The 16,533-nt window shown below is 40.3% G+C and overlaps 2 protein-coding genes across 12 annotated transcripts in view; one reads left to right on the top strand and one right to left on the bottom strand.

The window, feature by feature from the left end:
• The first annotated feature begins 1,187 nt into the window (after positions 1–1,187).
• On the top strand, positions 1,188–14,351 carry gpr151 (G protein-coupled receptor 151). Of its 5 annotated transcripts, none has more exons than XR_010002770.1 (4): positions 1,188–1,449; positions 11,568–11,625; positions 11,801–11,841; positions 13,458–14,351. XR_010002770.1 is itself a non-coding variant. In XM_062970407.1 (4 exons), the coding sequence occupies exons 1-2, from the start codon at positions 4,532–4,534 to the stop codon at positions 11,583–11,585; spliced, it is 1,239 nt and encodes a 412-aa protein (XP_062826477.1). In that variant the 5' UTR covers positions 1,719–4,531; the 3' UTR covers positions 11,586–11,625; positions 11,801–11,841; positions 13,639–14,351. The 5 variants fall into 5 exon arrangements, 2 of the variants coding, with proteins under 2 accessions (XP_062826477.1, XP_003224153.2); XR_506910.3 differs by having other exon boundaries at positions 1,214–1,712; positions 13,639–14,351; XR_010002769.1 differs by having other exon boundaries at positions 1,217–1,712.
• The window catches only part of tcerg1 (transcription elongation regulator 1), a 46,974-nt gene continuing 39,814 nt past the window's right edge, over positions 9,374–16,533 (bottom strand). For all 7 annotated transcript variants that reach the window (XM_016995541.2, XM_016995542.2, XM_016995543.2 and 4 more), the window contains 5 exons: positions 14,855–15,037; positions 13,353–13,532; positions 11,734–11,817; positions 11,461–11,561; positions 9,374–10,553 (listed from right to left, as the gene is read on the bottom strand). In XM_016995541.2, coding sequence (XP_016851030.2) covers positions 10,352–10,553; positions 11,461–11,561; positions 11,734–11,817; positions 13,353–13,532; positions 14,855–15,037 — 750 coding nt within the window. In that variant the 3' untranslated portion in view covers positions 9,374–10,351. The remainder of the gene's footprint in view (positions 10,554–11,460; positions 11,562–11,733; positions 11,818–13,352; positions 13,533–14,854; positions 15,038–16,533) is intronic.

Below are 16,533 nucleotides of genomic sequence, written 5' to 3'. Positions count from 1 at the left end.
TTCCAAGGTATTGGAAACAGAGGGGCTGCTGACTTAGCAGCTGGGTATAATTTCATGTGACAGCACTGCCCATGTAACATCACAGGAAGGGTGAGTGCTGTTAACAGCATCAAGCATAATATACTCAGCAGCAATAGCATTTGAATAATTTCAAAAATAAGGGAACAAGAGAAAAGTATAAATAGTCACATGTATACATTTGAAAGTAGTCTTCTCATCTTAAAATTAGGACTGGAGAAGTCTGGTCGTGCTTAAAAGGCCATATTGCCTGCAAGCCTTCTCTAGAGGCCCCTTCTTTGGAGGCTTTTAAGCAGAGGCTGGATGGCCATCTGTCGGGGGTGCTTTGAATGCGATTTCCTGCTTCTTGACTGAATGGGGTTGGACTGGATGGCTCATGAGGTCTCTTCCAACTCTACTATTCTATGACTTTATGATTCTAGAGTAGAAGGGAAAGAACACTGGGCTAAGTCCAGCTGCTAGCCCTAACTAGAGGGAGCCCATTCTATCAATGGAAGCCTGATGCGAAGTGTATTAGCACAATAATAACAAATAAACTTTATCTATACCCCACTACCCTCTCCTGAAGAGACTTGGGTGGGGCTCAGAGAGGCATTCTGACAAATGTAGTTGGCCATCCATGTGTATGGCTCTGAATCTGTGTAGGGTTAGCCTTCCACAAGAATGAGCTCTGCCAGTATCCACAATGTATAGATATGTGGTGCTGCTTACCCATGACCCTGAATCCTTGTCGGATTCGACAAACAGTGGGAAAAGATGGGTTGGAGCAATACGTGGAGGGAGCATGAGCAACCTCTAGAGGCCTTTTAGATGCACGGTTTCGAAGGGCGCTCTCCTGAAAGACTTCACTGGCGGAGGAAGGGTTATCCAGATCGATCCTGGGGTGGATGGCAGGGCCCCAGAATTGGAGGCACGGTGGGAGAGAGCTCAGGAGTCGGTACCAAGAGCCCCATGGCAACCAGGGAGGCCGAGATTGGCATATTCCCCTCTCCAGGAGGCTCATGCCTTCACACACAGAGAAAGGCAGAGGAGCCGAAGGAGGACGGGACCGAGCTTGCATTTCTCCCTCATGCGCGAAAGCTCATGCCGTCCATCAGAGGGAGGCAGAGGAGCTGAGCAAAGATGGGACAGAGCCTGCCTTTGTCCCTCACACGCAATGGCTCGTGCCACCACCAGAGGGAGGCAGAGGAGCTCAGCAGAGACGGGACCGAGCGTGCTTTCGTCCCTCACGCGCAATGGCTCGTGCCACCACTAGAGGGAGGCAGAGGAGCTGAGCAAGGACGGGACCGAGCCTGCGTTACTCTTTCATGCAGGAAGGCTCATGCCCTCCCCCAAAGGGAGGCAGAGGAGCCGAGGGAGGCCTGCGTTCCTCCCTCATGCACGCAAAAGCTCATGCTGTACCCCGCAGGGAAGCAGAGGAGCCATGGAGAGGTCTGTGTCGCAGATTAAAACTCCAGCCAGGGAGCATGCTTCCTCCAGCTCCAGGAGAAAAACCTTCAGCATTACTGGTATCCCTGAGGGGTGATGCTGAGGCACCCAAGAGAGTTTTCTGCCTTTTCCTTTTCCCGCCATTTGCCGCCTCAGCCTCTTCTTGGAAAGAGGAAGCTGGGAAGATATAGGCCATAGCGGATGGCTGGGAGGGGGCTGGCTGGCTTGTGGAGAATGCCTGTGAGGAAACAGGCTCCCAGACAAAGGTAAGGAGGCTTCTGAGGTGAATCATTAGGTGCAAGGAGAGGCGGCTCTGGCGCCAATTGAATCCTGGGTTGATGAGGGGGAAAAAGGGCTTTCTCATGAGGCAAGCTGAAGGCCGTGGCTCGCTATTTGCCAGATTGGGGGGGGGGAGGGTAAGGGGAGGCATACGCTGCGGCCCTCCCTCAGAGTGGGCACCAAGCAAGCCCATCTCTTTGAGGTAGCTTCCCCCCACAGGCCCAGCACTTAAAAGAGGTTGTAAAGGACAAATTAGCATGAAAAAAGAAAAGAAAAAGTCAAGGGAATAAGCTAGTCTGAAGAGCAAGAGATTCCTAGCTGCTGCTAAAGCGGCGGACAAAAGGAACTAAGGCGGTAGCCCCTCCCACTGGCTATATACCTTCATGGGGAGTGGGCGGGGCTTCTGCCAAAATGTATCTTAGAGCTCTAGAAGATTCCGAACGGACTGCGCAGGCGCAGGGAAATACCATATGTGTGATTTCACAGAGACCACGACGGAGAAGGTTGAGCGAAGGAAGATAGATGCTTTTGAACTCTCGTGTTGGAGGAAAATCCTGAGAGTGCCTTGGACCGCAAGATCCAACCAGTCCATCCTCCAGGAAATAATGCCCAGCTGCTCACTGGAGGGAAGGATATTAGAGGCAAAGTTGAAGTATTTTGGCCACATCATGTGAAGACAGGAAAGCTTGGAAAAGATCATGATGCTGGGGAAAATGGAAGGAAAAAGGAAGAGAGGCCAACCAAGGGCGAGATGGATGGATGGTATCCTTGAAGTGACTGGCTTGACCTTGAAGGAACTGGGGGCGGCGACGGTCGACAGGGAGCTCTGGTGTGGACTGCTCCATGAGGCCACGAAGAGTCGGAAACGACTATGCGACTGAGCAGCAGCATTCATATGCATTAGGTCTACCCAAGAAAGCGATATGACCTCATACTTGTACAAATCAGTGAACTAAGAAACAGCAATACTGAGGCAATGGATATTCCCAAAGGGTTGTAGGGGTTAGAGAGCCAATGTCCAGTTACTTAGACAAGTGTATCTTAGCCACAGACACGAAGTGAAACAGCACAGGCTGATCGTGAGCAGTCAGCCAGGAAATAAACTTTTTCATTCTTATCTCAGTGCTTTTGTAACCCACTCAGCTGCAGAAACTCTTTGTGAAATATACAGCTTTATTGCCCGAAGCCACTATTCCACAGTGGTCACGTGAGCAGTTATAGTGTATATAGATTGACACAATAACGCCTGTTATCATACTTATTCTCATTTGCACAGTAGCACCAATCCATGGTCTTGCAATTGTACTTCTGTATAGCCTCAAAGCCCCACATTTCAGCACTTCTGATATGCTATATATATATTTAATATTTTTATATGTTAATAACCCCTATGCCCTAATTTATGTAAGATAATTTTTAAAAACTCTGGAATAGGAGATGGGGAGAGGAGGACAGGAGAATAATCTTGTCCCCTCATGTTACTTGAGGCAGTGCAAAACTGGAACGATCCCATCTCTTAAAAATAGATGATGGGAACACGGCTGGATTGGCAGCTGTTGATAAGTTTTGCCCTTCAGTAGTAAGAGATGGGTTATTTGCAGAGAGGAAGTAGTCCAGCAATGGGATATGCAGTGTTGTGTGATAAGGACCATCACCAAAGGTTAGAACAGAAGCAGGACCATCACCAAAGATGATGATCCTACTTTAATACCAGTTTGCCTCCCTTTTGTGATATAGTCCAAGGTTTTAGTAGTGGCCTATTCTAAAACAACTTTGTAACCCTTTCTAAGATATTTATAGAAGGATTTGAATGCACAGATATAAAATGCTAAGATTTTATCATAATCATTTGAAACAATATTCCATCCTTCCAATTATTACCATCTTGAGGTGTCTTAAGTTCCCAAGAAGAGTTCCTTAGATAAGCCTGTCCATGTGCCCCAACACCTGCATATGCTCCCAGATTAAGAAAAAGGACATGTCTATTTCCTGCATGTTAAATGATCCAAATAATCTGAAACAGCTTTCAATTGCCTCTTTTTCTCCATTCGGTTCAAACCTGATATACAGCAACAAAAAAGATGCAATAATAATAATAACTAATCGCTGTCAAAAGTATGGTGTAGCTAACTACACCTCACAGTCAAATGTTGTTCAATGGCTGTCATTAAAGAGAGTTTGTGCAATAACACTACCCTATCATTAAATCTCCTAACTGCAGAGGCAATTTTCCACAAAGTCAAAATGAGATTTGCACCTGTAGCACACGGAACAGAGCTTTGCCATTATTTTTTGACATGATTACAGAGTTACTTTACTCTGTGGGCTATGTTCACATTAGCATCAAAATTAAAGAACCATTCAATTCCCCTGTTCTTACTTAATAAACGTCAGGAACTGACTTACCAAATTACTGATTTTTTTTAAAAAAAAACTGGGAACCAAGCACAGCATTTTTGTGTTTTTACATCATTTATGGAAGAATCATTTTAATTACTCTATGGGACTGCTCCGGCTGGCTATTAGACTTGCTAATAAGCAGCAGGCTAGGTGCTCCCACTGGGGAGGGACTGTCAATCAAAGCTGTAGCAGTTATATAGCAAAGGGAAGGTCTGGCTAAATCCACATGTACTGTATCGAGGCTCCTTGCAGAGACTGGCTATTACACTGGAAAGACAGATTTGTTTCAGCCACAGAGAGCTTAATAAGGAAAAAAGAGACGGACAGACAAAGTGGAGCAAGACAGGATTGAGACCTGCATTAAGAACAGCAAGCATTTCCTGAAGAGAAAGCTGCCTTCACCACCATGAATACCTCCCTGGCTCAACCACTCCATTATGCAGAAGGCTATGAACCCTGGGTTTCCAAAGAGTGGAAGGTGGCAATCCCAGCCTTCTTGGGGGTCATCTGCTTGGCTGGCTTTGCAGGAAACGTGTGCGTCATTGGGATCCTACTGTACAACTCCAAAAAAGGGAAACCTTCTATGATTCATTCTTTGATCCTCAACCTCAGCTTTGCAGACCTTCTGCTGGTCCTTTTTGTTGTGCCGTTCAGAGCAGCTGCTTACTCCAAGGGAGCCTGGTCTCTGGGATGGTTTCTTTGTAAAACCTCAGTCTGGTTCCAAGATGCTTGCATGACAGCCAAAAGCTTGACCATTGCTGTGGTAGCCAAGACTTGCTTCATGTATGCAAATAACCCAGCTAAACAGGTGACTATTAAGTGGCACACCATCTGTGCTGTGCTGTTGGTGATTTGGCTGGTGGCCTTGGGGATCCCATTGCCCTTGTGGTTTTTTAGCAGCCTCCGGGAGTCAGAGAGAGGCTCTGCTTTGTGCATCATGGTGATCCCATCTCAAGCCCATGAGTTCATGTCAGCTTTTGTCAAGCTCTATCCCTTAGCGGTATTTTGTGCACCCCTTACCTTTGCTTTCTTTTATTTCTGGAGAGCTTATGGCAGGTGCCAGCGAAGGGGGACCAAGACACAAAACCTGAGAAATCAAATCCGATCCAGGTGTCTAACAATGATGCTTCTGAGAGTTACTGTCACCTCGACTGTGATGTGGCTTCCCAACTGGATATCTTGGCTGTGGCTTTGGCACCAGACGAAATATGGGCCAGCTCCTCCACAAGGCTTCATGGCCACTACTCAAGTTGTGATGTTTGCTATCTCCTCAGCGAACCCTTTCATCTTCGTACTTATGTCTGAAGAGTTCAGAGAGGGCTTTAAAGGCTTGTGGAAAAGGCTTACAATGAAAAAGCCTCTGCCTAGTCCAGAGGATCAAGAGAAAACAGCAGCTGAAAATGACTCGGAGGGAATCCCAGAACCCGTTTCCATTCCTTCGCCAGAGGCAGTGACTCCAGATCAAGAGAAAGAACCCCCTCCCTTGTCGCATAGCTCAGAAAGCATGGAAATAAAGAAGGAGATGCCCGTTTTGCCCGATGTTGAGCAATTTTGGCATGACAGAGAAGCAGTCCCTGATGCTCAAGACAACGACCCCATTCCTTGGGAACATGAAGGACAAGAGACAGTAGGTTGCGATCAGCAAAAGTGAAATGAGAAAGCTGAACAGGCAAATAAGATAAATGTTTCAAACAAAATAATTAGGTTGGATCCAGGCTTATGATAGACCATTGAAATGAATGGAACTTAGGTTAATTAGTTCTAAGTATACAAAAGTCTGGATCCAACTCACTATAATTTTGTTTCTTACTTGGGGTATATGGTGAACTGGAATGTTGGGCATGTATAGTACTGCTGTATTTACTACTATAGTTTTACTTTTGCATGTGTTTAGTTGTGCCGAAGACTTGTCAGCCCCTTCAAAATTCATGCTATGTACAAAGAGCATCAATTGTTCCACTTGTTCTACTTTTAATATGTTATTACTCATCTTATTTAAAAGTCATATTATGCACTTTGAGGACTATGGAGTTAAAATTTCAGAAGGAAAAAAAGCTTTATGTTGGTGAAATTTGAATAGTGAATGAATTTATCAATTCATTGATAAATGATAATTGTGTGATATGACTATAAAGCAAAAGGGCTTTATTACACATAAAGCAGGCTTCTGTGCATTTTAAGAGACAAGTTAGGTTGAACTGAATTTGCTGAATTCCACGAAAGTGCAAAGCAAATGTGCAATCTGTTTTGTTTTGTTTACAAATGCTAGTATGCACTACAAGTGTTCTTGTCACGACTACACTAAATTATGTATTAAATGTGCTCAAAGCAAAAGTGGACATTGTTTCTTGAGTAAACGGATCAGTCTTATAAGTGTGCTAGCTCCCAACTTTAAATGATAAAGTGGAATTTATATTTTAGGTCCTGTATATGAACAAATTTCCTAACCTACATTATGTGTCTTTGAATATTTGTAACTAATACTGAAATGAAAGCATCATTTCAAGTCACATCAACTGTACAAGGATTTCACATTATGTAACTGAAACTTTTTCAGAACCATACAATTAACTATATATCGAGTCTAGATATATCTAGTTTTGTATAGCATTTTAGTTTTAAATTAGTACAAAGGCTTGGAAAAAGCAAGTGAGTTTCTGACTAAGTAATATATATGTAACTTTCTTTTTCCAAGTATTTGTACTAACATAAAAATTAAAATGCTATACAAAACTAGATATATCTAGATATAATCTGTGGCTAGATATCTAAATAAAACTAGATATAATCTGTGGCTCATCTGGAAATGCTAGAACATTTCCTTCCTGTGTTTATCTGTTTGTATATGTGCAAAGCAGAATTAATTTGATTTCAATGTCGTATGACATAGGTATATAGGAAGCTGCTAAAGGAATCAGATTGTTGGTCTAGATCAGTATCATCAACATTAACTGGCAGCTATTTGCAAAAGGATTGAAACTGGATTTTTTCTATTCCTGTTTAAAGAAGCAGATTAAATCTGAGACTGTTTGCATGAAAAGCTGTCACTAAGTTACACAACTTCTATCATCCAATACATAGAACCGTTTTGAGCTGCTGAATCATTTAAATATTTAGAACAAATCCAGCTTTTTGTTGGCTTTCTAGCTTAGGAACAAAAACAGTAAGTGGAACATTAAAAAAATATGAATGGTGTGAAGGTGATTTTTCCCCTCTCCCTTAAACATTAGACTTTGGGATCATCTATCTGAGTTGAACGTTGAAAGATTCAGGAAGGCCAAGGGGAATAATTCTTCATACAACCTATGGCTAAACTACTGAATGTGTTAACACAAGAAACAGAGATGGGCACTAGGCTCGAGAGCTTCAAATAAACTCAACACTACTCAATGGCTATATGGCAACTAATATTTGAAGTAGCATGTTTTTCTGTATTAATTGCTAGAAAACAAGGACCAATTGTCCTGGGTTTTCTATAAGCATCTGGTTCACTACTTTGATAAAAGAATACTTGGCAACATACAACTTTTGGTTGGGTGCAACACAGCTCTTCACATATTTCTGCAAGCAATCCAATTATGAACGGTCCTAGATTGTTAACAAGAGAAGACAGTGGAGAATAATTGCTTATCTATTAGGTGTTGCTCCTTCGATAACATTGTTAAATATCCTGATACAACTCTTGAATCACACATTGCTTCCGTTTTGTCAATAAAAATAGAAGCCACTATGATTACATGTATGGTCTAGCATATCGGTGTGCTTCATAAAGATGCTTGTGTAAGTGCACACATATTTCTTTGCTTTTTAATACTTTTTCCATTAAAAAACTATTGCCCGTGACAGCTACTAGGTAAAGGTAAAGGTAAAGGTTTTCCCCTGACGTTAAGTCCAGTCGTGACCGACTCTGGGGGTTGGTGCTCATCTCTATTTCTAAGCCGAAGAGCCGGCGTTGTCCGTAGACACCTCCAAGGTCATGTGGCCAGCATGACTGCATGGAGCACCGTTACCTTCCCGCCGGAGTGGTACCTATTGATCTACTCACATTTGCATGTTTTCGAACTGCTAGGTTGGCAGGAGCTGGGGCTAACAGCGGGCGCTCATTCAGCTCCCGGGATTTGAACCTGGGACCTTTTGGTCCGCAAGTTCAGCAGTTCAGCGCTCTAATGCACTGTGCCACCAGGGGCCCCCTGTGACAGCTACTAGCTTGATTTATTTTATATAGTTTGTGAAACCTTTCTGAAGAAACAGTATATGTTGGGTAAAGGTTCCACCTGCAATCTGGGGTATCCAGATGCAGGGTTTACTTTGGGAATGCTCAAAAATAGTCAAGTCTGAATTTTTCAGGAAATGCAAGTATATCCATAACAGGATGGATCCTTATCATAGGTTTAGTAGCCCAAATGGTTAAGGACACTTGTATTCTAAGAATTAATTTTTCATTTTCTCATAACCAGTTTACTACTGGTCCCAGGCACAGATACAGAATCCCTGCATTGGCTAAGACTGTGTTATCAACAGCAAATGACATTAAAAATGCTACCATTGGATAATTTTGACCTATTTTTACATGTAGATGTTATTATAGGGGGAAAGGATGGAACCCTGGGAGGACATTATAGGTCAAATGGGTTAACTACTGTGCAATAATTATCAAGCACAGCTTTGGAAATACACTGTCGAGGAAGTACAAGAATAATCACAATGCATTACCTGCAAGGGCCATTTAAGCCAGGTAGTCCAGAAGGGTATGAAGGTTAGTGATCATAAAAGTCACTGAGATACAGATCCGATATGGATACGTCCCCACCACCAAGGTCAATTAATACAAAATTAAAACCACCCATGTTCCACCTAGTATTTTAAAATATTTAGGATAAAACTAAATTGAGTTGCGTTAACAGATATTATTTGAATGCTAAGGAAAGCAATATTGCCAGTGTATTTATGACCTGACAAAATATGATGGATGTGTGTGTGTGTGTAAAGCATTATGATTTTGTAGATGTTTGAACTTCATATATCCCACCAAGTGTTTTGGACTTCAACTCTCACAATTCCTAACAGATGGATAGACTGTTAGGAATTGTTGGAGATTAAGTCCAAAACACTCGGAGGGCCAAAGTCTGCCCATGCCTGATATATCCTCTGATATATTAGGCTGCCAAGAATCAACCCCATGGAACTCAACACGACATACCAACTGCCCCCATAGAATGTAAGAAACCATTATGAAGCATGTACAATCTATATGTAAAAAGGGTTGGTTTATTGTTGCTCAAATACGTAAACTGAACAATCCCAACAATTTCAAAATTAAACTTTAGAAACACAAGTTTAACATTCAAAACAGGAATATAGTTTACAAGAAATAACCAGAAGGGAAATCCATTTTCTAATCCAGAGGTGGGCAGAGCTCACTGCATGGTAAATAAAAGTGTATTCCTATCCCGGGGGGGGGGGGGGGTGTTGTTTGTTTTTTTCTCAGTGCATTCCGAATTTACAGCAAAAACATTACCAGACTACTGGGCAAAGCAACTTGATTCTGCCTACTGGGGGGGGGGGGGGGGAGGAGAGGGGGGCACAAAGCAGGCCAGTGAACAAGATCATATAGTGTCTATTCAATTTGGTCACTGCAAGGCTCATTCTCCTCTTGCTGGATCTGACATTAATGGAGTTAGTCCTGATTTATACAGGAAAGGCCACCCATGAATAGAGAATTAGGCCCCATACATTTTCAGGTTCATGAGACACAGCCTAATCTTACTGTGGTCTTCAGCAGTCAATAATTTAATTATTTGAGTGCCTGACCTTGGTTCTCCCATTCAGACATCTGTGGTTGTTGGGGGTTTTGTGTATCTGTTTTAAGATCTTAAACTCCAAACCACAAATATCAATCATTCCAAGGCTTTTGGACATAACATGGCTATGAGGAAGGATGCCTTCAAATGCTACCAACATCCATACCTCGTACACAGATAATTGCATTGTTCTAGGATCTAAAAATCACTGGAAATAGCTGCATGGTTAGAATATTTGTCAGTCATGCAACAAAGAGAAAAAGCATTAACTATGCAAAGGTTCTCTCTGTACAGAGACTGCTATGTGTTCACAAATGCTGCTTTCCTCGCTGCTCCTTGGATGGTTTTGCAATAGTTCATAGTAATGTGTATGATTAAACTGGACAGATGGCTCATGCAATCTCCTTAATTAGAGTATTTCACAACTATTTTGTTGTTCGCCTTGTAGGTTCTGACGCTGTGGGAGGTGGAGGGGGGCCTCTGCGGTCTAAGTCATCGACGTAGGACACAATGAGTTTGCGTCTCTCCTCCGGCACGCAGTCGAGCACCAGATAGCGCTTGTCATTCTGTAATATCTTTTCTATGTCCTTCAGGTGTTGGTCAGATTCTTGGATCAATTTTTTGGATCTGCAATCAAGTACAAGGTTTAGCCTTATTTCCCGGCAACCATGTCCCACAAGGGAACTGGCCCTAACCATTCTTCTCTCCAAACAAAATCCCATTCGATACAGCAAACAGCGAGGGCAAATACTCAAAAAGACAGATAGACTGCCCTTTCTTCTCCCCTATAAATAAGGTCATGCCATCAAGCAAAATGGCAGGGATGTAGAACTGCAAACAATCTAGCATCGAAGCCTTCTGTTTACCAGCTGCTAGGTCCAGCTGATAAACAGAAAGCTTCGGTCTTTAAAAAAAGCACTAAGTTGAACTACACAAATGCAATACAGGTTGAGTACCCTTAAGTGAAATGCCTAGGGACCAGAAGTGTTTGGGATTTCAGAGTTGTTGTTTTTTTTTGGGGGGGGGGGGGGGTTTGCATTTTGGAATACTTGTGCATAGATAATGATATAGCTTAGTGATAGGACTTAGGTTTAAACATGAAACAAAGTTTGTGCACACTGACCCATCAGAAAGCAAAGGTGAGAAGAGAATTTTGGATTTTGAAGCATGTACACAAATGTTGTTTCTTGCAAAAAATATTTTAAATATTGTATATTAAATTACTTTCAGGGTGCATGTATAAAGTGTATGTGATATAAATACATTTTGTGTTTAAACCTGGATCCCATCAGCCAAAATATCTCATTATGTATATGTAAATAGCCCATTATCCAAAATCCATTATCTCGTTCTAAGCATTTTGGAAAAGGGCCACTCAACATGTATTTCAAATTTCTGAAAATATTTTATGGGAATTTGAAAATCTCCACATTTAAAGAAGATTTCTAAACAAATTCAAACAGCTGCAATCAGAGATTAGACAAAGAAGAAGCATCTGAGGGCATTTCTGTGTTAGAACTGAATACATACATACCTATATGTGATGAATTTGGTCTCTTTCAAAAGTGTTCTGAAATCTGCTTTGGCTGTAATGTATTTGTCTCTGATGTACTCTTCAAATTCCCTTTGCTTTTTCTGCAGGAAAAGAAACCCATTTGAAATCTCCTGTCACCATTACAACATTAATCCCATTTTTCTTGTAAGTTATATATTTTTATTCAATAAAAAAATAACAGCTGGATTTGAGATAGGAAGGGTTATGCCTAATTTAAAAGAAACAATTAAAAATCATTATAGGATTGCTTACCCTGTCACTGGAAGAGAACTTAATGCATCTGGGATCTTCTTTAATTATTTTTTTTACTTCTTTCCAGGTTGATGTTAAAGTAATCTTTTAAGATATGAAGAAAGAGAAGTAAGTATAGGTTGCTATTTCATGCTAACATTGAATGGTAGCTTGAAACATCTGCAGCGTCTAATGAATGAAAGACAAGGGATTGGTCTTTCCCCACAACTCTCCCATTACTTACATAGAATTGACAGTGCTGAATTTTTATAATGCTATTACTTTTACATTATTCAGATTTTATCAGTTACATGTAATTAATTATTGCAATATGTTTTCTAATTATTCAGCCATAATCTTTCTTAAATGGCTTAAATTTGCCATTGCTTTTACACATAAAGTTAATAAAGGGTTTCAAGTGCTATCAGATACATCTTCCAAATGCTATCAAATAGACCTTTTTCTAATCTTAATTAATAGGTTAACATTTCTAATAGAGCTATCACCCATATCCTGCTTAACCAACTCTTTATTGTCAGATTCTCTAACTTTTACCAGGCTTTCACTATTTTGAGTCTTCTGGCACATAAAGGAACAGTATAAGTTTTTCATTGACCAGATCCTTATTCTCATTTTAAATAAAGTAGTCATTAATGGTGCTCCCCTGAAATGGATTGTAAGGAGATTCTGAGCTGAAGTTCTATAATGGATAAACTGGTGAGGGAAACAAAACAAGGGATGGGTCTAATAGTCAAGTGTGGTCTAATCTATAGTGACTCAAAATGAAAAACAAGTATTGAAAAACCCTATTGTAGGGATGCCGAAGTCCCTGCATCCAGATGTATGGAGCAAGTCTCGATGCAAGGTTCATGCCACACACTTACTTTATACTGCTACCTAATAATAACTCATTAAATTGGTTCTGCTTAATTCCCTCATTATTGTTAGAAAACACAATCATGCCCCTCTTCACGTTGTTCATTCCAATGTGAAGAAAAACTATGAAGGATATATACAAGTTAACAAATCTATGAAGAAACAGAATAATTATACAGTGTTCCCTCCCTACTTCGCGGTTCGCTTTTTGCGGATTTGTGTATTGTTTTTTTAATTAAGACTAAATTAATATTAGAAATCATTAAAAAATATGATTTACAGTGGGGGTGGTCTCAGTCAGGTGCGGGCGGCAAGGCGGAGAAGGAGCCCAAACAGCAGCAGGAGGAGGGGGAGGCAGCGCCATGTTCCCCTGCCTCTTTCTTCCCTCCCTCCCTCTTTCTACTTCCTTCCCAAGGAGAAGCCTAGCATCCCTACTTCGCGGAGTTTCACTTATTGCGGGTGGTCCTAGAACGTAACTGCGTTAAGTGAGGGAACACTGTATTTGTATTTGGCTTCCCTTGTGAGCTCAGTGTGACCTGATGATGCGGGCCTTTGGGAGTAACGTTATATACCATTCAGTCTGTTAGGAAGCTGCGAAAACTACTAATAGACCAAAATTATTTCTCTCCCCATTTGAGATTCTTCTGCTCCAATTTGCCATAAATCCATTTAGAAATGTCTCTTCCCTATTACGACTCCCTGAATGCTGTTAACGTACAAATATGAAATTAAAGCTCAGGGAAAAAAGGCAGAACATCTCTTACTGATGAGGTTTCATCCAGAAGTTGCCGGAAATGAGCCTCCTTCTTTTTTGTAAGAGCCTCTATGTGTTCATTAAATAGTTTTTCCTTTTCTTCTCTTTCCAAAAGGGAACCTGATTCCCACCGATGATCTTTCCGAAGTGTCCTTCTGGTATCAGACCATGACACATCTGAAGATCGTACCTAATAAGAGGGGAAACCTGAGCTTACTACACACAGTTTCTGCATTTAGGCCACACAGTTCAAAGTTTTGGTCTACTTTTAATTACAAATTTTATCTACTATTTAGACATCAATGCCTTTGCAGAACAGGAAGGCAGAATACCCATGCTGATTCAGTTCCACACAAGATAGATGTACCTGAAATTGATGCTGCAAATTGTAACTTGTCCCCTATTATAATTTTTCTATTTATGTACTGTTCCCATTTTTTCTGTTATCTGTTAACAGTCTTTGAAGCATGCCATTACATGTTACTAATAATCCTCTCCCCCCTTTTTTGTATTATCCTTGGATTATTACAATTGATGAGTTAGCCCAAACTGCCAGGCTAATGTGGCTCTTAAAGGAAAAAACAATTGAACATTTACTGACAGGTTGGAAGCGGTTTATGACTTGTTGAATAATAATAAGAATAATGTAATAGTTTGTGGTTATGAGTATTAACAATTCTAATAGGATCTGTAATGGTAGAATTATATTTTTGTTTTGCCATTTTTTCTCTTAATAATTAATTACAGTTCACATTGGGAGGGCTAGAATCTTATGATCTTTTAACGAGTAATAGTTACTATTTAGTATTTTGTGTATTAGGGTTCCATAAGGTTTAGTTTTAAATTATTTCTCCCCCCCTTCTATATAAAACCACATATGATTTTGATTCTTTTTCATTCTTTTTTTTTCTTTCATATTTAGTATGTTTTGTATTTTTGTATCATTCATATTAAACAATGAATAAAATGAGAAACTGGTATAATAAGAATAAAATTGTCTGTTTCAACATATTGAGACTTTGTCATTTTTCTACATTCCCTTCCTCTGGGTGTTAGCAGTCTCATGAGGCATTGGATGTGGTGGGAATATGTTCCATACTCTTTAACTGATATTTTGTAGCATTTTGGGCTAAATTTTTTTGACCATGGTTGTGTGTGTGTATGTGTGTATAGGGTCCTCCAAACATGGTGGGAATGCCCTTCGAGCCATCTAGAGGACATTTGTAAAAACAGTGACCTCTTAGGGCATCTCAAAAATGGTCAGTGAGGTTGCATGCAGTCTGAGGGCCATATTTTAAAAAATGAAGTCAAATTAATTCAAGGGGCATCAGGTTGAATAAGGCTACAATCAAATTAATAAGATTGGCTGCCCCATCTCTCTCCAAGCAATATAATGCTTGTAAACATTTTCTATTTGATATTTACTGTATTATACCCAAACTGAATGAATTTTTATAGCTCCCCTATAATCAAATCAACACTCTTACAAAATTTAACATAGGAGTTCCTGACCATATCAGAGAGGAGGGCTTTGAAGTTCTGGATGGCCTCTTCTCGCTTGTGCTGTTCTCTTTCCCTGTCAATCTCCTTCGTTTGCTCAGAGCGAGCCTTCTGGACCTCCCTCTCTCGCTCCCGCAAGCTGGCCTCAATTCGAGCCTGTCTTTCCAGTTCCTTTTCTTTTTCAGAGTCCACATTCTAAAAGGAAAGTCAGGATTGCAAATTCTGATTAAACTAACAAGTACATGTATACAATGTAAACATAAGAAATAAGATTTAACTTTAGGGTAACATGCTTAAAATATGACCACTTAATATAACAACTTTGAGAATATTTTTGCTACCAACAATATAAGGTTCAGCTCAAGTTTGTTTGTTTTTTTAAAAAACCCAAACTTTTATACAGTTACAATCCTCATAGATCATTAATTCAAGGTATCTTGCAGAAGTTACAGGCTTCTCTTTGAGACCTGAAATTAAACCCATTTCAATTCCAAGTTGTATTATGAGAAAAAATGGAAAATTTGAAGTGGAGATGAATATATCTGCAAGCCTCAATAAATTCTTCTGCAGATGTAGAGGAGAAACACAGAACAAACAGTAGGGGTTTCTTTTTATTATGAGCAGACAAACAGTGGCCTGGGTTTAAGGAACAGCCTGAAATTAGTTTTAAATAGTCAAAAGGATTTTCAATTTAGATATTTTGAACAGTGGCTCCTCATATCCAATGGCAAACAATTTTTGAAACTCCCAGAAGGAATCTGAGTATTAACTCGGACTTAAGAAGGCTGGGAAGAAAAAAATGATGGGCTGTAACGTATAACATCTAAGGTCAAACATCTCAGGTCAAACATCTAAACTGCTCAGGTAAAAATATGAGTGCTGGGGACCAAAGCAGAAACTCATACAGAGCACAGGCTCCTAAGAAGCAGTACCCATTTTTCTGAATTCGCTTTAGGGAGACAGGGAGGCATTCTGGAGAACAGGTGAGATTAATTAAGAGATATTTACACTTGAATTTTTTTCTTAGTGCGGTCTCAAATGTGCTACAAGATTTCTTTGCATTTTAAAAAAGCTGAATTAGACTGACATTACTATGTCTCTGAATATCACTTTATGGAGGTTCATCAAGCCTCTTCACTGTTGATGCTTAAGAGGCAGTATTTGATTGGGTCTTTGAAGGATGGAGGTTTTTAGCTCTTGGGACTGCTATGATGAACCCTTGATCAATCTGTTATAGTTTTTTTATAAAGCAGTGTTCAATTTGATATATTGTGTTGCATGTGGTTTCTACTGTCAGATGCAGTATATTCATACTCAGGGCACAATTATGATATTTTTTTTTACTATGGAATACTAGTCTACAAATACATCTTGAGATTACTACACAACATTTTGGAAGAGATATATCCCTATTCATACACAAAGACGACTTCTAGCATACTGAACTAACTTAAACTTACACAATACAAAGTTTACCAATTTATTAAAAGTATTTTAACAACAGGAGCAGTATATCAGTACAGAAATACATATCTCAGAGACCCAACTTTGGTGAATGATTAATATGATGTACTCTCTCCTCCAAAATGTACTTAGAATTGTCAGAAGAGAAGAAGGAAAAAATGTTTTCTCTTGCCACTACAGCCCACACAGAGAATGACTTGAATATCGATATAGACGAGTTGCTTACC

Source organism: Anolis carolinensis, chromosome 2, assembly GCF_035594765.1.
Source record: "Anolis carolinensis isolate JA03-04 chromosome 2, rAnoCar3.1.pri, whole genome shotgun sequence".
Taxonomy (NCBI): domain Eukaryota; kingdom Metazoa; phylum Chordata; class Lepidosauria; order Squamata; family Dactyloidae; genus Anolis; species Anolis carolinensis.
This window is presented reverse-complemented; position numbering and strand designations above follow the sequence as displayed.